Raw genomic sequence first — 21,804 nt, 5'->3', positions numbered from 1 at the left:
AAGGCAACGCTATCAAATACTAATTGAGTGTATGTCAACTTCTGACCCACTGGGAATGTGATGAAATAAATAAAAGCTGAAATGAATAATTCTCTCTCCTATTATTCTGACATTTCACATTATTAAAATAAAGTGGTGATCCGAATTGACCTAAAACAGGGATTTTTTTTACTAGGATTAAATGTCAGGAATTGTGAAAAACTGAGTTTAAATGTATTTGGCTAAGGTGTATGTAAACTTCTGACATTAACTGTATATCTATAATAAACTAAAAATATATATTTTTAAGAAATATTAACAAAAGCAAATGTATAGCAGCCATATGAGATTAGGCTAGCTAGGGGACGTGCTAGGTAAAGTGCTAAACCTTATGTCATCCCTATAATGTGTTGCTATCCCTGCGGTTTTATGGATGTCCTCATTTCAGAGTTTTCCTGTGGAGAATGCCATCCATGTGTAGACTTTTGTAGGCATGAGGTGAATTTTCTGAGGTCTTCACATCCAAGTTTCAACATGTCCTGTCAATTTGTGACTGACTTGGTAGCTTGTTCTCGCGGGAGTAGGTCATGTGACACCAAAAGGGCTGGGGTTCTCGCGCAGTTTGCTCCAGTATTGTAAACCATAGAAAAAATAATGAGTTTCTATGTTGTAAACAACATGGCGCATCACGGACTTCGCAACTTCGGTCTGGTTTTATCTTGAAAACATCGGCAGCGAAAACGGCGTATCATCCACAAATAAAAACCGTTTTCTTAAACGGACTCGTGACAACATAATTGGCAAGTTTTTTAGCTTAATATACAGCAACAAATAACTGTCAAGCGCGTGTAACCTTATACTTAGAACAGTGTAGGTATCTTTAGGCTAGGCTAGCTGTATTAGCTAACTAGCTAGCTAGTCAGACAATTCATGCGATGGTTAGCTCGTTTTTTGTAACGAACGTTAGAGCAAGTCGCTTGATGATTTTTGCCACTGCATTTTCTTAGCTAGCTAAGTCTTTGATAGTAGTTGTATGTCTGTGTCAAGAAGACACGGTCAATCTCTTACACGTCAGGCAGCTCACCCATACAGGTGAACAGATTTTTATTTTAAAGTAACTATCCTGTGTTTCCAGATTGTTATGAAATATTACTTATAGTTAATTACAACATGAGTTAAATAGTTTACCTTCCCCAAAATGTTAATTAAAGCAGCTATATGTAACTTTTTGAGGCGACACGACCAAATTCACATTGAAAAGCTATTTCACAGCGGTTTTGACAATATTTGTCGACATCAACGTTACTTGTTTTGTCACAAACTGAAATTAGATGAACTATTAGAATTTTAAAAACCAGCAAATTGCGGAGCGATTTCTGCATATTGTACCTTTTTAAGTAACTATGTTAATAAGCACATTTTCTGTGTTGGAATGGTGTTGGTGTAACCCAATGGTGTGGTTTTATGTAATGGAAAAATATGTATGCGATTAGACAGCTGATTTGCCAGTTCATTCTCCTTAGGAGGATGACACCCTCTGAGGAATTAGCAAGTATCAGAGCCATATACACTGAGTGTACAAAACATTAGGAACAACTTCCTAATATTGAGTTGCACCGCTTTTTTTCGCGCAGCGTTGGAGTTATTGACACACTCAAACCGTTCAAAGGCACTTACATCTTTTGTCTTGCCCGTTCACCCTCTGAATGGCAAACATATGTTTTATTTGCTGCCAGGCTTACAGCTATAATATGTAACTTTTTGGCGACCCTACCAAATTCACATAGAAATGTGTTATAGATCTGTCATTCAAATATCTGGGGGGTAGTTTTTTTTTTTTTTTTTAACCCCTTTTTTCTCCCCAATTTCGTGGTATCCATTTGGTAGTAGTTACAGTCTTGTCTCATCGCTGCAACTCCCGTATGGACTCGGGAGTGGCGAAGGTCGAGAGCCATACGTCCTCCGAAACACACTGATCGCTTAATCCGAAAGCCAGCCCCACCAGTGTCGGAGGAAACGTCGTACAGCTGGCGACCGAAGTCAGCGTGGTTGCGCCCGGCCGCTACAAGGAGTTGCTAAAGCGAGATGGGACAAGGACATCCCAGCCGGCCAACCCTCCCCTAACCTGGATGACGCTGGGCCAATTGTGTGCCGCCTCATGGGTCTCCTGGTCGCGGCCGGCTACGACACAGCCCGGTATCAAACCCGGATCTGTAGTGACTACTTTAGCACTGTGCCTTAGACCACTGTGCAACACGGAACGCTCGATCTGTCATTCTGGAAGCAAGTCTGAGAAGCGCTAGACCTGTCCTATGTAAACTATTTCTATGCTTCCTGTTCTTAAGTTTAGTTTTTGCATCTTTTATTTTCGGTTTTGTACACCAGCTTCAAAGAGATGAAAAAAAATAGTTTTGGTTATGGAAAAGATATTTCACAGTGTTAGATCAAATGAAATTAATCAAACTATGTGACAAAATAAGTATAGTACAAGGATTCCATACACTCAGAATTTTTTGCAACTATGCAATGGCGGAGCGATTTCGTCTTAGTGTGGGAAATATATATAAAACACAGGAAATCACATTTTTCACTGCACTGGGCCTTTAAAGCATTTGTCATCATTATTCACTTTTCATAGACAACATCATTGACTTCCCTGGCAGGCTCTCGGTATATGGGCTCTCAGTCTAGTTCTGGGATGTCCGGCGGTCGGGGCTCCAGCGGCAACCCTGACCAGTCTGAAGCGGAATCCAACCAGAGCAGCAGCAGTAATAACAGTAACAGCAGTAGAAGTCGTAGATCAGCTGAGGGGCAGCAGGGTGACAGGCAGTCAACAGCAGAGGAGGACGTCGATTTAGCTCAAGTGCTGGCTTACCTATTGAGGAGGTAAGTTGGAGCTGGGACTGGGAGACGGTCTGACCATAGCCTGTACAGTAGCCAAAGAGTAGACCTAGCACTAAAGAAGTTCACTCTGCTCCAAGTTAAAAAAAATACTCAACACAAACTCACATTACTGCTTCTCAGCAGAGGGGAAAACGTTAGTTTTTCCTTTATCATGGCGCTTATAAGGAAATCATGCCAATACAGAATGGAGTGCTTTCTCCTCTGGAGTTGTGTCCTATGTGTAGCCTCGTCCTAGTTCATGTCAATGAGCACAAGTGTTTCCCCATCCCTCTCCTCATCTTTGTGTGTACATGAAGGGGCCAGGTGAGGCTGGTCCATGGGAGTGGAGCAACAGGCCTGCAGCTTGTCCAGTCGTATTCGGACTCTGACGAGGACAGTGATGGGGCCTGGGAGGGGCGTCTAGGAGACCGTTACAACCCTCCCGGTAAATTTAAGCTGGGTTTCATTGAGTGCACTAGTCACATTTAATCCTACTTTTTAACTTGTGTGCAAGCAATGGAAGAAAAATTACCAAAAATCTGATATAGTGCTATTCATATAGATATTCCAATGTACTTGACACCACAGTTAAAATAAAAAGTATTGGCATTTTTGTTACACAAGTGTGTTTACACATGTACACCTACTTGCATGCCTCACTGTTCTCTTGCTCACTGCTCCTGTGTCTTGTCAGTGGACTCCCAGCCAGACACTCAGGAGTTGGACCGGAGTGAAATCCGGACTCAGATCCTCCTGACCACGGCCTCATCTGACTTGAAAGGCAGGCAAAGCTTCACCCACATGCTAACAGAGGTGAGGGCAAGCATTGTTGGGCAAGCATGTTGGGTCTACTGTGTTCTTCAGGTCTAGAGGGTGATTCTGATTTGTGTTACTCTCTCAGAGGGAACAAGGCCGATGTCGAGGCTCCAGTTTTTCTCACGGAGAGTGTAGTCGCATTCGCTCACAGTGAGTATTACCAAAACGCCTCACATCCACACACTAAAACTAAGCACCGTAAACTCATTGCAGAAACAAGTGAAAGGGGATGTGTTATGAATTGTTCCACTTAAAAGTTGTAATGAATAAAGCCTTATTTATCGGACCATTGACCTGAATGTTAACAGATGAGGAGCCTGTTGTTGCTGAAATCCATTGGTGTTCCGTTTACACTTCTCAGTTTCCTGCCCAATCATGTGACACACAAGGACACATACCAGCAGAAAGCGTTCTGTGGTGTGTACAGTGACGATGGCAACATGTTCCTCTCTGCCTGCCAAGGTAAGGATGTGAACACAACCGTTACAGTAGACTGGGGAGATGATTGAAATTCCTTTAGTTCCGAACCACATCGCTGTGTTTACATGTACATTTACAAAATGGATATTAAAACAATTTCACATTTTTATTTGTAGTGACTACTGATTTCTAAAACATGCATCCTTCCCTGGCTTTCCTAGACCAGAACATCCGTTTGTATGACACCAGTAGCGGGCGCTTTAACCTGAAGCAGACTGTGAAGGCCAGGGACGTGGGCTGGAGCGTGCTGGACGTATGCTTCACTCCCGACTCCCACAACGTGCTCTACTCCAGCTGGTCTGATTACAGTAAGGCTAGGCCACCAGAGCGAAGATACCACCCACACTGGGGGGTGCTGCTATTTTAGTCACCCTGACCTTACCATAGATGAAGGAATGGGTAGGATTATAACTTAATTTGAAGATAGTGAGGTGGAAGGACGGCGCTTCAACCAACATGAGACGAGGCGCAGTCGATAATCACAGCTATGTCGATCTAAAATAAAAGAACTCAACTCTAACTCATTTTGAAAAAAATGATTTCTAAACGTTAAAACTGATGTTTTTTTGCCATCATGATCTTCACCAGAATATATCTATTTTGGACTTCTTGTCATGATGTCACTGGGGTGTATTTTGTACTGATGTGTGCTCTCTTGTACCCCTCTAGTTCATGTCTGCAGTGTAGATGGAGACAGTGAAACCCATACCGCCCTGGACCTCAAGTTAGTGGTTCCCCTCATAGTACTTATAGCTTAACCAATCAGGTAATAAACTGTTCTACCTTCATTCACAAGGATGCCTGACCTTGGAACTAGCTATCATTTCAACTGGCCATTGTTCATTTTGTGTGCCACTATAATGGAGCAACAGGAACCATTTAAGTTAGATGAGTTCATAATGTATGACATGAAAAGCTGAGTGACTCCATTTATGTGATTTTCCCACTTATTTCCTGCTGTTTGGGCCAAATCCTAACTTCTTTGTAACTTCAATGCTTTTGTTTACTTAAATTATATGAATTTGTGTAAAAGGGGCTCACTGATCAGTGAGTCTACACTTGCACTGAACTTTGAGTTACGCGCGTGTTTCTCTGAAGCTAGGATTCAACTTTTTGCGAGTAGCACCATTTTAGGCCAATTATTTCCAGGGATTGTAGATGATGTTCCATAATTGGAGATGCGTCTCAGTGGAGGAGGCTGGTTAATGTTCTGTTCTTCCCTCTTAGCCCAGACGAGAGGAGGTTCTGTGTCTTTTCTCTGGCTGCCTCCACAGACGGAAAAGAGATACTTGGAGGGTTGGTGCACAATAATTTTTCATCCCAATTTTAAATTTTCAGATCAATTTCGTAATATTTTTTTAGTTGGTTAGGGACACGTTTAATAGCCTACAGTGCATATCTCACTCTTCGTTGCTTTATTTTCTTCACAGAGCAAATGATGGCTGCCTCTACGTCTTTGATCGTGAACAGAATAGGAGAACCCTTAAGGTCTGTGTGTGTGTCTGTGCTTATAGACCATATTTGCTGTTGACATTGCACTGCAAGTATTTAGTCACACCCTGGTCACCCTCTGTCTGCCCAACAAGCTTCACACTATCGCCTTGCTGACGATACAGAGCGTCCCTCTTATCTTGGAACCCCTCTGTGTATATCACAACCCACCTCACTGTGTTGACCTCTGCTATCTCTTTCCTCCTCACTCTTTTACACACTTCCCCCCTCTCCTCTTCCCTCCTCCCCATCTCCTTAGATTGATGCTCACGAGGATGACGTGAACGCGGTGGCTTTTGCTGACAGCTCGTCCCAGCTGCTGTTCTCGGGCAGCGACGACGCGCTCTGCAAGGTGTGGGACAGGCGGACGCTGCGGGAGGACAGACCCCAGCCCGTGGGCCAGCTGTCTGGACACAGAGACGGCATCACCTTCATACACAGCAAGGTAATAGAAAAAAACACTAGCTGCGTGTGTGTGTCCAGCATTTGTAATCACCATCTATCTACACATTAGGATACAATGTATGTAATCATCCATATCAAAGTACTATTTGAGTACGTACAGTGCCCACATAAAGTATTCATACCCCTTGACTTATTCCACATTTTGTTGTTACAGCCTGAATTCAACACTGATTACTTTCTTTTTCTCATCTACACACAATACCCAATAATGAGAAAGGGAAAACATGTTTTTCTAAATTTATTGAAAATTAATTACAGCAATATCAAATTTACATAAATGTTCACACCCCTGAGTCAATACTTTGTAAAAGCATCTTTGGCAGCGATTAAAGCTTTGAATCATTTTTGGTGTCTGTATCAGCTTTGCAAATCTGGATTCGGGATTTTCTCCCATTCTTTGCAGATTTTCTAAAGCTCTGTTAAGTTAGATGGGGATTGGCAGTGAACAGCAATCTTCAAGTCTTTTCACAGATTTTCAATGGGATTCAAGTCTGGGCTTTGGCTGGGCCACTCAAGGACTTTAACAATTTTGTTCAGAAGCCTTTCCAGCGTTGGTTTGGCTGTATGCTTGGGGTCATTGTCCTGTTGGAATGTACATTTTTGCCCCAGTCCAAGGCTGTTTGCATTCTGAAGCAGGTTCTCATCAAGGGTTTGCCTGTATTTGGCTCCATTCATTGTTCCCTCTATCCTTACCAATCACCCAGTCCCTGCTGCTGAAAAGCATCCCCATAGCATGATGCTGCCACCACCAGGCGTCACGGTAGGGATAGTGTTAGACGGGTGATGAGCTGTGCCTGGTTTTCTCCAGACATATGTTAAGACCAAAGAGTAACATTTTTCTAATCAGACCACAGAATATTTTGCCTTATGTGAAAGAATGTGTGTCTTTCACATTCCTTTTTTCAAACTCCAGGTGTGATGTTGTACCTTTTTCTCAGGGGTGGCTTCTGTCTGGCCACTCTCCCATAAAGCCTGGATTGGTGACATGCTGTAGAGACTGTTGTCCTTCTGGCAGGTTCTCCCATCTCAGCCAAGGAACTCTGTAGTTAAGTCAGAGTGGTCATTGGGTTCTTGGTTACCTCCCTGACCAAGGTTCTTCTTGCCCGGTTGCAGTTTGGTCAGATGGCCAATATTGGAGACAAGTGTGCTCTTGGAAACTTTCAACACTCTAAAAATAGTTTTTTACCCTCACGAGATATAAGGGGATACCCAGTCAGTTGCACAACTGAAGGTACTCAACCGAAATGTGTCTTCCGCATTTAACCCAACCCCTCTGAATTGTACATTTACATTTGAGTCATTTATCAGATGCTTTTATCCACAGCGACGAGCGAGTGTATTCATTTTTATACTTTTTATTTTGTACTGGTCCCCCTGTGGGAATCGAGCCCACAACCTTGGTGTTGCAAGCACCATACCGAGCTACATGGGACCATATCTGAATCAGATATATGCCTCCTCACAATTCTATCTAGGAGATCTTCGGACATTTCCTTGGACTTCGTCGTTTCTGCTCTGACATGCACTGTCAACTGTGGGACCTTATATCTAGACAGTTGTTAATTTCTAAATCATGTCCAAACAATTGAATTGGCCGCAGGTGTACTCCAATCAAGTTGTAGTGACACCTCAACGATGATCAAAGGAAATTTGATGCACCGGAGCTCAATTTGGAGTGTCATAGCAAAGGGGTGTGAATACCTACAGTACCAGTCAAAAGTTTGGACACACCTACTCATTCCAGGGTTTTTCTTGATTTTTACTATTTTCTACATTGTAGAATAATAGTGAAGAAATCAAAAACATGAAATAACACATGGAATCATGTAGTAACTAAAAAAAAATCATATTTGAGATTTGTCAAAGTAGCCACCCTTTGCCATGATGACAGCTTTTGTACACTCTTGGCATTCTCTCAACCAGCTTCATGAGGTAGTCACCTGGAATGCATTTCAATTAACAGGTGTGCCTTGTTAAAAGTTCATTTGTGGAATTTCTTTCCTTCTTAATGTGTTTGAGCCAGTCAGTTGTGTTGTGACGAGGTAGGGGTGGTATACAGAAGTTAGCCCTATTTGGTCAAATACCAAGTCCATATTATGGCAAATAAAAAAGAGAAACTACAGTCCACTACTTTAAGACATGAAGCTCAGTCAATACGGAACATTTCAAGAACTTTGAAAGTTTCTTCAAGTGCGGTCGCAAAAACCATCAAGTGCTATGATGAAACTGGCTCTCATGAGGACCACCACAGGAAAGGAAGACCCAGAGTTCCAACTGCTGTGTGTTTGACCACGACTCCATTTTGTTGATCCCTGCCTACAGACAGAAACTAAAACAAGAGGCTCCCACGCTGAGGTCTGTCCAACGCTGGTCCGACCAAGCTGACTCCACACTCCAAGACTGCTTCCATCACGTGGACTGGGAGATGTTTCGTATTGCGTCAGATAACAACATTGACGAATACGCTGATTCGGTGTGCGAGTTCATTAGAACGTGCGTTGAAGATGTCGTTCCCATAGCAACGATTAAAACATTCCCTAACCAGAAACCGTGGATTGATGGCAGCATTCGTGTGAAACTGAAAGCGCGAACCACTGCTTTTAATCAGGGCAAGGTGTCTGGTAACATGACCGAATACAAACAGTGCAGCTATTCCCTCCGCAAGGCTATCAAACAAGCTAAGCGCCAGTACAGAGACAAAGTAGAATCTCAATTCAACGGCTCAGACACAAGAGGCATGTGGCAGGGTCTACAGTCAATCACGGACTACAGGAAGAAACCCAGCCCAGTCACGGACCAGGATGTCTTGCTCCCAGGCAGACTAAATAACTTTTTTGCCCGCTTTGAGGACAATACAGTGCCACTGACACGGCCTGCAACGAAAACATGCGGTCTCTCCTTCACTGCAGCCGAGGTGAGTAAGACATTTAAACGTGTTAACCCTCGCAAGGCTGCAGGCCCAGATGGCATCCCCAGCCGCGCCCTCAGAGCATGCGCAGACCAGCTGGCCGGTGTGTTTACGGACATATTCAATCAATCCCTATACCAGTCTGCTGTTCCCACATGCTTCAAGAGGGCCACCATTGTTCCTGTTCCCAAGAAAGCTAAGGTAACTGAGCTAAATGACTACCGCCCCGTAGCACTCACATCCGTCATCATGAAGTGCTTTGAGAGACTAGTCAAGGACCATATCACCTCCACCCTACCTGACACCCTAGACCCACTCCAATTTGCTTACCGCCCAAATAGGTCCACAGACGATGCAATCTCAACCACACTGCACACTGCCCTAACCCATCTGGACAAGAGGAATACCTATGTGAGAATGCTGTTCATCGACTACAGCTCGGCATTCAACACCATAGTACCCTCCAAGCTCGTCATCAAGCTCGAGACCCTGGGTCTCGACCCCGCCCTGTGCAACTGGGTACTGGACTTCCTGACGGGCCGCCCCCAGGTGGTGAGGGTAGGCAACAACATCTCCTCCCCGCTGATCCTCAACACTGGGGCCCCACAAGGTTGCGTTCTGAGCCCTCTCCTGTACTCCCTGTTCACCCACGACTGCGTGGCCACGCACGCCTCCAACTCAATCATCAAGTTTGCGGACGACACAACAGTGGTAGGCTTGATTACCAACAACGATGAGACGGCCTACAGGGAGGAGGTGAGGGCCCTCGGAGTGTGGTGTCAGGAAAACAACCTCACACTCAACGTCAACAAAACTAAGGAGATGATTGTGGACTTCAGGAAACAGCAGAGGGAACACCCCCCTATCCACATCGATGGAACAGTAGTGGAGAGGGTAGCAAGTTTTAAGTTCCTCGGCATACACATCACAGACAAACTGAATTGGTCCACTCACACAGACAGCATCGTGAAGAAGGCGCAGCAGCGCCTCTTCAACCTCAGGAGGCTGAAGAAATTCGGCTTGTCACCAAAAGCACTCACAAACTTCTACAGATGCACAATCGAGAGCATCCTGGCGGGCTGTATCACCGCCTGGTATGGCAACTGCACCGCCCTCAACCGTAAGGCTCTCCAGAGGGTAGTGAGGTCTGCACAACGCATCACCGGGGGCAAACTACCTGCCCTCCAGGACACCTACACCACCCGATGTCACAGGAAGGCCATAAAGATCATCAAGGACATCAACCACCCGAGCCACTGCCTGTTCACCCCGCTATCATCCAGAAGGCGAGGTCAGTACAGGTGCATCAAAGCTGGGACCGAGAGACTGAAAAACAGCTTCTATCTCAAGGCCATCAGACTGTTAAACAGCCACCACTAACACTGAGTGGCTGCTGCCAACACACTGACACTGACTCAACTCCAGCCACTTTAATAATGGGAATTGATGGGAAATGATGTAAATATATCACTAGCCACTTTAAACAATGCTACCTTATATAAATGTTACTTACCCTACATTATTCATCTCATACGCATACGTATATACTGTACTCTATATCATCGACGGTATCCTTATGTAATACATGTATCACTAGCCACTTTATACTATACTATGCCACTTTGTTTACATACTCATCTCATTTGTACACACTGTACCCGATACCATCTACTGTATCTTGCCTATGCTGCTCTGTACCATCACTCATTCATATATCCTTATGTACATATTCTTTATCCCCTTACACTGTGTACAAGACAGTAGTTTTGGAATTGTTAGTTAGATTACTTGTTATTACTGCATTGTCGGAACTAGAAGCACAAGCATTTCGCTACACTCGCATTAACATCTGCTAACCATGTGTATGTGACAAATAAAATTTGATTTGATTTGATTTGTGAGACACAGAGTAGGTGAACGGATGATCCTGCATGTGGTTCCCACCGTGAAGCATGAAGGAGGAGATGTGATGGTGTGGGGGTGTTTTGCTGGTGACACTGTCTGTGATATATTTAGATTTCAAGGCACACTTAACCAGCATGGCTACCACAGCATTCTGCAGCGATACACCTCCCATCTGGTTTGTGCTTAGTGGGACGATAATTTGCTTTTCAACAGGACAGTGACCCAAAACACACCTCCAGGCTGTATAAGGGCTAGGAGAGTGATGGAGTGTTGCATCAGATGACCTGGCCTCCACAATCACCCGACCTCCAACCAATTGAGATGGTATGGGAGGAGTTGACCCGCGGAGTGAAGGAAAAGCAGCCAACAAGTGCTCAGCATGTGTGGGAACTCTTCAAGTCTGTTGGAAAAGCATTCCTCATGAAGCTGGTTGAGAGAATGAAAAGCTGTCATTCTACAATGTTGAAAAATTAAAACCCTTGAATGAGTAGGTGTCATCTTTTGACTGGTACTGTATGTGCAAATTAGACATTTCTGTACTTTAAAAAAAACATTTCTAAAAACATGTCATTATGGGGTATTTTGTGTAGATAGGTGAGAGAAAAAACTATTGAATCCATTTTGATTTCAGGCTGTAACACAACAAAATGTGGAATAAGTTGAGGGGTATGAATACTTTCTGAAGGCACTGTACATGGTAATAAAAATAATAATATTAATCTGGACAGGTCAAAGCTATGCAGTGCTGTTTCACCAATCAGAAAGGGTGTCGATCAGTGAGGAAGGATGTATTATTAGAATTTTTACCCTCATTCTGTGGTAACAACACCTTCTGTGTGTCCGTTGACTGCACAAATCACCCGCAGGGACAACTATTTCTGTCAGGAAGATGTACATCCATCATTAATCTGCCCTCTCCATCTGGCAGGGCGATGCACGTTATCTGATCAGTAACTCCAAGGACCAGTCCATCAAGCTGTGGGACGTGAGGAAATTCTCCCCCAAGGAGGGCCTGGCGGCCTCGCGGCTGGCCGTTACCCAGCAGAACTGGGACTACCGCTGGCAGCAGGTGCCCCAGAGAGGTGAGAGGCCTGGGGAAGGGGGTTAGGGACGTTTGAGGCAAAAAGGTTGTTATACATTACTGGTTCCTCTTCTAGCTTACACATTAGATTAAGGTATTATGCAAGTATACATGGTTAAATCTATCCAACCATTTTTTTATATTTATTACACAGTTGAAGTCTGAAGTTTACATACACTTGGTTTGGAGTCATTAAAATTATTTTTTTCAACCACTCCACAAATGTCTTGTTAACAAACTATGGTTTTGGCAAGTCAGTTAGGACATCTACTTTGTGCATGACACAAGTCATTTTTCCAACAATTGTTTACAGACAGATTATTTCACTTATAATTCAATGTATCACAATTGCTGTGGGTCAGAAGTTTACATACACTAAATTTACTGTGCCTTTAAACAGCTTGGAAAATTCCAGAAAATGATGTAATGGCTTTAGAAGCTTCTAATTGACATAATTTGAGTCAATTGGAGGTGTACCTGTGGATGTATTTCAAGGCCTACCTTCAAACTCAGTGCCTCTTTGCTTGACATAGGAAAATGAGAAGAAATCAGCCAAGACCTCAAAGTCTGGTTCATCATTGGGAGCAATTTCCAAATGCCTGATGGTACCACATTCATCTGTACAAACAATAGTACTCAAGTATAAATACCATGGGACCACGCAGCCTTCATACTGCTCAAGAAGGAGACGCGTTCTCTCTCCTAGAGATGAACGTACTTTGGTGCGAGAAGTGTAAATCAATCCCAGAACAGCAGCAAAGGACCTTGTGAAGTTGCTGGAGGAAACCAGTAGAAAATTATCTATATTCACAGTAAAATGAGTCCTATATCGACATAACCTGAAAGGCCGCTCAGCAAGGAAGAAGCCACTGCTCCAAAACCGCCATAAAAAAGCCAGACTACCTTTTTGCAACGGCACATGGGGACAAATCGTACTTTTGGAGAAATGTCCTCTGGTCTGACGAAACAAAAATAGAACTGTTTGGCCATAATGACCATCGTTATGGTTGGAGGAAAAGGGGGAGGAGAACACCATCCCAATCGTGAAGCACAGGGGTGGCAGCATCATGTTGTGGGGGTGCTTTGCTGCACGCCCAATTTTTCAGTTTTTGATTTGTTAAAAAAGTTTGAAATATCCAATAAATGTCGTTCCACTTCATGATTGTGTCCCACTTGTTGTTGATTCTTCACAAAAAAATACAGTTTTAAATCTTTATGTTTGAAGCCTGAAATGTGGCAAAAGGTCGCAAAGTTCAAGGGGGCCGAATACTTTCGCAAGGCTCTGTAAGTATGTAAACTTCTAACCCACCGGGAATGTGATGAAAGAAATAAAAGCTGAAATAAATCATTCTCTCTACTATTATTCTGACATTTCACATTCTTAAAATAAAGTGGTGATCCTAATTGACCTAAGACAGGGAATTTTTACTAGGATTAAATGTCAGGAATTGTGCAAAACAAAGTTTAAATGTATTTGGCTGAGGTGTATGTAAACTTCTGACTTCAAGTGTGTGTTTATTTATATATATATATGGTGTGGCTAGTGATACATTTTTTAAATATATATATATATAACTTTTTACCCCTTTTTCATCCCAATTTCGTGATATCCAATTGGTACTTTAGTCTTGTCCCATTGCTGTAACTCCCATATGCACTCGGGAGAGGCGAAGGTTGAGAGCCATGCGTCCTCCGAAACAGGACCCTGCCAAGTCGCACTGCCTCTTGACACACTGCTCGCTTATCCCGGAAGCCAGCCGCATCAATGTGTCGGAGGAAACACTGTACAGCTAGCTGGTGACCGAAGTCAGCATGCATGCGCCCGGCCTGCCACGTGGAGTCGCTAGAGCATGATGAGACAAGGACATCCCGGCCAGCCAAACCCTCCCCTAACCCAGACGACGCTGGGCTAATTGTGCGCCACCTCATGAGTCTCCCGGTTGGCTGCGACACAGCCTGGGATCGAACCCGGGTGTGTAGTGACGCCTTAAGCACTTCGATGCAGTGCCTTAGACCGCTGTACCACTCGGGAGGCTGATCCAACCATTATTACTACATTTCTTAGAGGATTTGTAGACTAAGTTAGCAGTGGCTTTCGGGCTAGGTTTGGCAACCGGGCTCCCATCACTGGTCTAGATTTAACATTTGCTTTCAGAACATCTCATAACTGCTGCATCAAGTATTGATGACATGGGTCTACCTACAGTTAGGGCAGGGAATTGCCAGGGACCCCTTGATATGATATCACGATACTTAGGTGTATTGCGATTCTATACGTATCACAATTTTATATATTTTGCTATTTTATTCAGTGATTTTTTTTGCGATTCGATGTTCCATACATATTGCTCATTATATGTCTGCTGCAGAGGGACAAGACAAAGCCATAACAGCATGTTTTGGGGAGGAAAAATTCTCAACATGTTGGCTCACCATTTAAAAAAAAAAAATGTAAATCTGAAATCCTTAAGCCACGTCCATTTCCGGTATCATAACGACAAAATCAAATAAAATTGTATTTGTCACATACACATGGTTAGCAGATGTTAATGTGAGTGTAGCGAAATGCTGGGGCTTCTAGTTCCGACAATACCATAATATCCAACGAGTAATCTAACAATTTCACAACTACCTTATACACACAAGTGTAAAGGAATTGATAAGAATATGTACATAAAAAAAATATATGAATGAGTGATGGTATAGAACGGCATAGGCAAGATGCAGTGCATGGTATAGAGTACAGTATATACATATTTTAATTTTACCTTTATTTAACTAGGCAAGTCAGTTAAGAACAAATTCTTATTTTCAATGACGGCCTAGGAACAGTGGGTTATAACTGCCTGTTCAGGGGCAGAACGACATATGAGATGAGTAATGTAGGGTATGTAAACATTATATTAAGTCGCATTGTTTAAAGTGGCTAGTGATACATTTTTTACATTTTTCCATTATTAAAGTGGCTGGAGTTGAGTCATTATGTTGGTAGCAGCCACTCAATGTTAGTGGTGGCTGTTTAACAGTCTGATGGCCTTGAGATAGAAGCTGTTTTTCAGTCTCTCGGTCCCTGCTTTGATGCACCTGTACTGACCTCGCCTTCTGGATGATAGCGGGGTGAACAGGCAGTGGCTTGTGTGGTTGTTGTCCTTGATGATTTTAATGGCCTTCCTGTGACATCGGGTGGTGTAGGTGTCCTGGAGGGCAGGTAGTTTGCCCCCGGTGATGCTTGTGCAGACCTCACTACCCTCTGGAGAGCCTTACGGTTGTGGGCGGAGCAGTTGCCGTACCAGGCGGTGATGCTCTCGATTGTGCATCTGTAAAAGTTTGAGTGCTTTTGGTGACAAGCTGAATTTCTTCAGCTTCCTGAGGTTGAAGAGGCGCTGCTGCGCCTTCTTCACCACGCTGTCTGTGTGGGTAGACCAATTAACTTTGTCCGTGATGTGTACGCTGAGGAACTTAACTTACTACCCTCTCCACCGCTGTCCCGTCGATGTGGATAGGGGGGTGCTCCCTCTGCTGTTTCCTGAAGTCCACAATCATCTCCTTTGTTTTGTTTGACGTTGAGTGTGCGGTTATTTTCCTGACACCACACTCCGAGGGCCCTCACCTCCTCCCTGTAGGCCGTCTCGTCATTGTTGGTAATCAAGCCTACCACTGTAGTGTCTTCTGCAAACTTGATGATTGAGTTGGAGGCATGCATGGCCACGCAGTCGTGGGTGAACAGGAAGTACAGGAGAGGGCTCAGAACTCACCCTTGTGGGGCCCCAGTGTTCAGGATCAGCGAGGTGGAGATGTTGTTACCTACCCTCACCACTTGGGGGTGGCCCGTCAGGAAGTCCAGTACCCAGTTGCACCGGGTGGGGTCGAGACCCAGGGTCTCGAGCTTGATGATGAGTTTGGAGGGTACTATGGTGTTAAATGCTGAGCTGTAGTCAATGAACAGCAGTCTCACAGGTATTCCTCTTGTCCAGATGGGTTAGGGCAGTGTGGTTGCGATTGCGTCGTCTGTGGACCTATTGGGGCGGTAAGCAAATTGGAGTGGGTCTAGGGTGTCAGGTAGGGTGGAGGTGATATGGTCCTTGACTAGTCTCTCAAAGCACTTCATGATGACAAGTGAGTAGTTTAGCTAAGTTACCGTAGCTTTCTTGGGAACAGCAACAATGGTGGCCCTCTTGAAGCATGTGGGAACTGGGATTGGGCTGGGATAAGAATTGGGCTGGGATAAGAATTGATTGAATATGTCCGTAAACACACCAGCCAGCTAGTCTGCGCATGCTCTGAGGACGCGGCTGGGGATGCCGTCTGGACCAGCAGCCTTGCGAGGGTTAACACGTTTAAATGTTTTACTCACGTCGGCTGCAGTGAAGGAGAGTCCGCAGGTTTTGGTAGCGGGCCGTGTCAGTGGCACTGTATTGTCCTCAAAGCGAGCAAAGAAGTTGTTTAGTCTGTCTGGGTGCAAGACATTGTGGTCCGCGACGGGGCTGATTTTCTTTTTGTAATCCGTGATTGACTGTAGACCCTGCCACATACCTCTTGTGTCTGAGCCGTTGAATTGAGACTGCACTTTGTCTCTATACTGACACTTAGCTTGTTTGATTACCTTGCGGAGGGAATAGCTACACTCTTTGTATTCGGTCATGTTTCCGGTCACCTTTCCCTGATTAATAGCAGTGGTTCGCGCTTTCAGTTTCGCACGAACAATGCCATCAATCCACAGTTTCTGGTTTGGGAATGTTTTAATAGTTGCTGTGGGTACGACATCGTTGATGCACTTGCTAATGAACTCGCTCACCGAATCAGCGTATTCGTCAATGTTGTTGTTGTTGACGCAATGCGGAACATGTCCCAGTCCATGTGATCGAAGCAATCTTGAAACGTGGAATCAGATTGGTCGGACCAGCGTTGAACCTACCTGAGCACGGCAGCTTCCTGTTTTAGTCTCTGTCTTTCGGCAGGGAGCAACAAAATGGAGTTGTAGTCAGCTTTTCCGAAAGGAGGGCGGGGGAGGGCCTTATATGCGTCTCGGAAGTTAGAATAACAATGATCCAGGGATTTGCCCGCCCTGGTAGCACAATCGATATGCTGATAGAATTTAGGGAGTCCTGTAATATAATACCAGCGTTTTGGCTCAATATTCTACTGTATACACCCCCCCCCCCCATCCCTACCTGCAGTCAATATTCCCTCTAAGTTGCGAGCGTGTGCAGTAGCCCCGGGACTGCCGTGCAGAAATATCAGCCCACGGACAGACAGAATTTGAACTTCACTCAATTCTCTAGAGCAGTGGTCACTAACCGGTCGATCACTATCGTAGTCGATTGCTCAGATTGTCTGCAGAAACGTAGCGGGCATAAAAGAAAGCCACAGCAAAGTTGTTACTGTGAGATTTAAAACCGTTTCAAACATGACTAGAGAGAGACTGTCAATGAATACAGCAAAGAGCTGCTGTTTTTCAGTGAGTTCATGTATAAATTCTTACTCAGCACTCTCAACACTTTGTATTCAAAACTTTTATGAGCCATAAAATGCACTTTCTTTCTATAAAAAAGCAGTGCAGCAGTAATTAATTAGTAGGGAAGTGCATCTATAGGCTTGCGTTATTAGTGGCTAGGATCTTTTTTAATATCAAGGAATATTTCACGTTCTGTTCATAGGAGTAACAACATGAATTTGTGCATGAGGCAGGAATAATGCAGTGCGACTCGTGTTGCGCCTTCAGCTGGAAGACTGACCCATTTTGGTCAGGGAGAGTGAAGGGATGTTGAGAGGCGGACCCTCAGATTTCTGCTCTCCCTCCGCTGACACTGACCATCAGATGCAGGCACCATCAGCCCAGAAAAATAAAAAGCAAATTATTTAAATGTATGCTCACTCAGATGTGCCTCATAAGTAATACAACAACAGATCTATTACCGGTGTGATCATATAGCCTACCATAAATGTTTAAATATAATGGTACAAACTTCAATGCATTGGCAGTGCAATTCAAGCAAAGCTAATATGCGGTGATAATGTATTAGGCCAATAGCTTACTGCACAAACCTCATTGCTACAGTACTTTTCATTTTTATTTTAATTGGAAAATGTTGAATAGGCTTATGTTTTTTAAATCAAATCTGAGCGGTTGATCTTGGCTTGCATTTTGACTCTTGTGATATTGACTCAAAAGGTTGGTGACCACTGTTCTAGAGTTTTCCCTGTTAACACTATCAACGTTTCCCTTTGCTGTGGAAATTGTGATCGAATCAACGCAATATTAGCTATTTCCAATGCAACATCCCGAAACAAAATGAGCTACTAAACAATTATCTACTAAACAATAGTCATGGATACCACAGAAAACAGGGTAAAATTCCCCCAAAAATTTAGAGAAAAAAATGTTATGGGATGCATTTTCTCCATTGTTTTTGATGGTAGTCCACTCTGGTAGGCCTACATTATGATCAAATAGCCACAGTAGCCCACGTGGCCACTGTTAACAGTGACTTAAAGCAGGTACAGCCTCAGTGGTCACAGTAAACACGCGCTGGAAGACCTGAAAATCTGCTCAGTGCCGAGGGAACATTGCCTACAGTATCTTTTGAGCATTTATCCTCTACTACATGTCCTATTGTAAATCTTTGTCCATAAGGCAGCTGTATTTGACTGTGTAAATAGAAGGCGGTGTTGACTGACCTGTCGTTTGCCTGCTGTTCTTCTTTTCGCCTGTCCTCCCAGCCCTGAAGAGACACAAGCTGACCGGCGACACCTCGGTGATGACCTACAGGGGTCACGGCGTTCTGCACACACTCATACGCTGCCGTTTTTCCCCGGAGTTCACCACCGGACAGAGGTTCATCTACACCGGCTGCTCCACTGGGAAGATCATCGGTGGGTCACTATGCCTGGGTGTGGATGTGTTTGTGTGTGTTGAGAGAAATATAGTTTGATTCTGTTTATGTAGAATGCAAAGTGTGTACATATGTTGGTCTGTATCTGTGGGAGAGAGAAATGGGAGTCAGAAGCATTGTAAAGGGGTATAACGGACTCTGTGTGTGTCCAGTCTATGACGTGCTGACGGGCAGTGTGGTGACCAGACTCTCTGAGCATGACGCGTGTGTGAGGGACGTCAGCTGGCATCCCTACCAGGACAACATCATCAGCAGCTCTGTAAGTCTCTAGCTGGCTCTGCTCCACTTCACTGAGGGGATGGCTTCAATTCAGGAAGTTAATTTAGACCATTCAGAATACCTATCTCATAAAATCAATGTGCTTGTAAGTTTTCTTATCTTTCCTGTTATTTAACATATCGTTCCTTTTCCTCCCTCTAATTCCCACTTTACTCATTATTTTTCTCTTTCTCTCCCTCAATCTTTATTTTATTTTTTCACAGTGGGACGGAGCAGTGCGTGTTTGGGAGCACAGGCAGACCCACCCACTGGATGAGGAGAGGGAGAGGGACTGAAAGAAGGACTGGAAGTGATGATGTCATAGGTATGGGATAGCCTGACCGTGTCAGTTAGTGACATCACTCTGGGGAGAGGTGGAACCACAACAGAGGGAGAGAGCGAAACAACAAGCTCAGAGCGAACCGTGAAATCTCATTGATTCAATGCTGGATAACAATAATTATAGTGTGATTGTGAAGTGTTAATCTCCCAATTCTACCTTCTTACTTCTCTGTGTTGGTGCAGAAGCCATTATTACCCCCGTATTCGCCAATCTGCAGAGAACGGCAACATTTTTAGCGAGACAGTTGAGGCATTGTCTTCTGACAGGTGGTGGTATTCCTACACAGCACTAGTCCTTCCACCGACAGTGCAGACGGAACCATGTTATCTAACTTTAAGACCATGACAGTTAAGAAGAGTTGATGTCTCTCCTCATGCAAGTATAGGCTAAAGAAGGCTGCAGCCTTTTCTAAGTTGGGCTGGAGTCTTTTATGCAGAACCTATTAAAGCTCAAAGCTAACTAAATGCTTGCTCCGCGAGCCCCCAACAAGCCTCTTAACAACAGTATGTTTTTGTTGCTTTGAGTAAAAAGCATCACCCAAATAATGTATACTGTATGTAGACGAAAACAATGTTATAAATTACAGGCGAATTGGCGAATTGTGACAATTCTGTATACGATATAATACTTTAATGGTATTAATGTCCATGGGTAAGAATAACTTATTTTGGAGTCCAACAATTCCAATTCAAATATTTGAATGTGTGAATAATGTGTGTTGGGGTTTAAGACACAGTGAAGGGTTGGGAGATGTGTGTGTGTGCACATGTGGATACCCACTGGGCAAAAACTGGTTGAATCAATGTTGTTTCCACGTAAAAACAATTTATGTGGAGTAGAATCGACATGGAAAAGTGATTGGATTTACAAAAAGTCATCAACCTAAGGGAATTTAATATTGTTTTCACCAAACTTTTAACCTAAATCCGATGATGAAATGCTTTGTTGATTTCACGTTGAATTCACATTTGCTGACAACTCAACCAATTGTAAATCAAAACTAGACGTTAACTAGACGTCTGCCCAGTAGGTACACACATATTAATGTGTGTATGTTGTTTGACTGTGTGTTTATATCGATGTTCATGTTCCAATCTCAATTGTTTTACAATATCAATAAAACATTTATTTGAACATATTCACCAGAGTTATTTTGTAGAAGTACATAACCTGCCAAATACAGTCGTCAGAAATAGTATGAAGGGAATTGCCAAATTGATATCAGGAAAGGATATCTGATAACAACTGTAATTGTTACTACTTTAGTCACCTGTCTTTGCAGTAATTTGCTTTACAGATGGATTTTCACAAAAGTCGCTGCTTGAGCAATAAGAAGCAAGAGGGGAATTTTTGTTGTTGTTGCATAACAGCTTTAAATTAATGCATAGCCAACCACAGCTAACAGACAATTAGTTGCTATAGAGCCACACCATAGGTCCGTGGGGGGTATTGTAACGGCAGGAATGTTGTTTGAACTCTAATATTCGAGTCAGATTTCTTGGCACTCTCAGAGAGCAAGGGAGGAGAACGAGTGAACAATTAACACAAATATAGGATGGGAGCTGTCTGGAGACTGGCCACTGAGGCTATTAGTAAGTATCTCTGAGATAAACCACCAGGGGCTCGTATCTGAATGAATACAGGCAGATGTTAAGTGGTGGGATACGTGGAGCAGCATATAATGGAATGTTAAGTGGTGGAATGAGTTTTAGAGAACGCTCTTTGAGGCATGTGTTGCTTGTGACAAACACAGACAACACGGATGGATTCAAATAAGCTTTGACATCGACATCTGAGCCTTTGAATGGAGGGCCTAGAAAAGAGGACTTGGCCAAAAAAAGAGACTGGCTTTTACTCTAAATGTATTAACCATTTTTGTGACATATGACACAATTATACTTACATCACAATACTGGTGTACGAAGAGTATTGTACTGTATTGCATTAGTACAGTACCAACTCTGGTTGCAAACATTTCACAATCTATTAGGCTGATCTTGTGTGCAGGGCCAGATTAAGAAATCATAGGCCCAGGCACACCATTTTCTGTAAACAAATCTGTGCACCAAGATGCAATCCAATGTTTGGTAAAATTTACTGTTGAAGAGAAAGGCACCTTATAATAAAGCCATAATAACATTTGCAATGTGGCATAGGCTACAGTTGAGCAGGCGGAACACTGGAACACCAATGATAGGAGTGTACAGCACAGCACTAAACAGATAAAGCTGCAGTACATACAGTGAGGCAAAAAAGTATTTAGTCAGCCACCAATTGTGCAAGTTCTCCCACTTAAAAAGAT

At 43.6% G+C, this 21,804-nt stretch overlaps 1 protein-coding gene across 4 annotated transcripts; it reads left to right on the top strand.

Moving 5' to 3' along the window:
* Positions 1 to 576: 576 nt before the first annotated feature.
* Positions 577 to 20,640, top strand: LOC139367053 (DDB1- and CUL4-associated factor 11-like). Of its 4 annotated transcripts, none has more exons than XM_071105018.1 (15): positions 577 to 779; positions 2,643 to 2,865; positions 3,180 to 3,307; positions 3,557 to 3,675; positions 3,764 to 3,828; positions 4,040 to 4,140; positions 4,320 to 4,466; positions 4,828 to 4,882; positions 5,386 to 5,454; positions 5,589 to 5,646; positions 5,909 to 6,094; positions 11,856 to 12,009; positions 18,729 to 18,881; positions 19,054 to 19,160; positions 19,384 to 20,640. In XM_071105018.1, exons 2-15 carry the CDS (start codon positions 2,654 to 2,656, stop codon positions 19,453 to 19,455), a joined length of 1,626 nt encoding a protein of 541 aa, XP_070961119.1. In that variant the 5' UTR covers positions 577 to 779; positions 2,643 to 2,653; the 3' UTR covers positions 19,456 to 20,640. The 4 variants fall into 4 exon arrangements, with proteins under 4 accessions (XP_070961119.1, XP_070961120.1, XP_070961122.1 ...); XM_071105019.1 differs by having other exon boundaries at positions 2,618 to 2,865; XM_071105021.1 differs by having other exon boundaries at positions 633 to 1,071.
* The last annotated feature ends 1,164 nt before the right edge of the window (positions 20,641 to 21,804 follow it).

The sequence above is a fragment of the Oncorhynchus clarkii genome, chromosome 15 (assembly GCF_045791955.1).
Source record: "Oncorhynchus clarkii lewisi isolate Uvic-CL-2024 chromosome 15, UVic_Ocla_1.0, whole genome shotgun sequence".
NCBI classification, from domain to species: Eukaryota; Metazoa; Chordata; class Actinopteri; order Salmoniformes; family Salmonidae; genus Oncorhynchus; species Oncorhynchus clarkii.
This window is presented reverse-complemented; position numbering and strand designations above follow the sequence as displayed.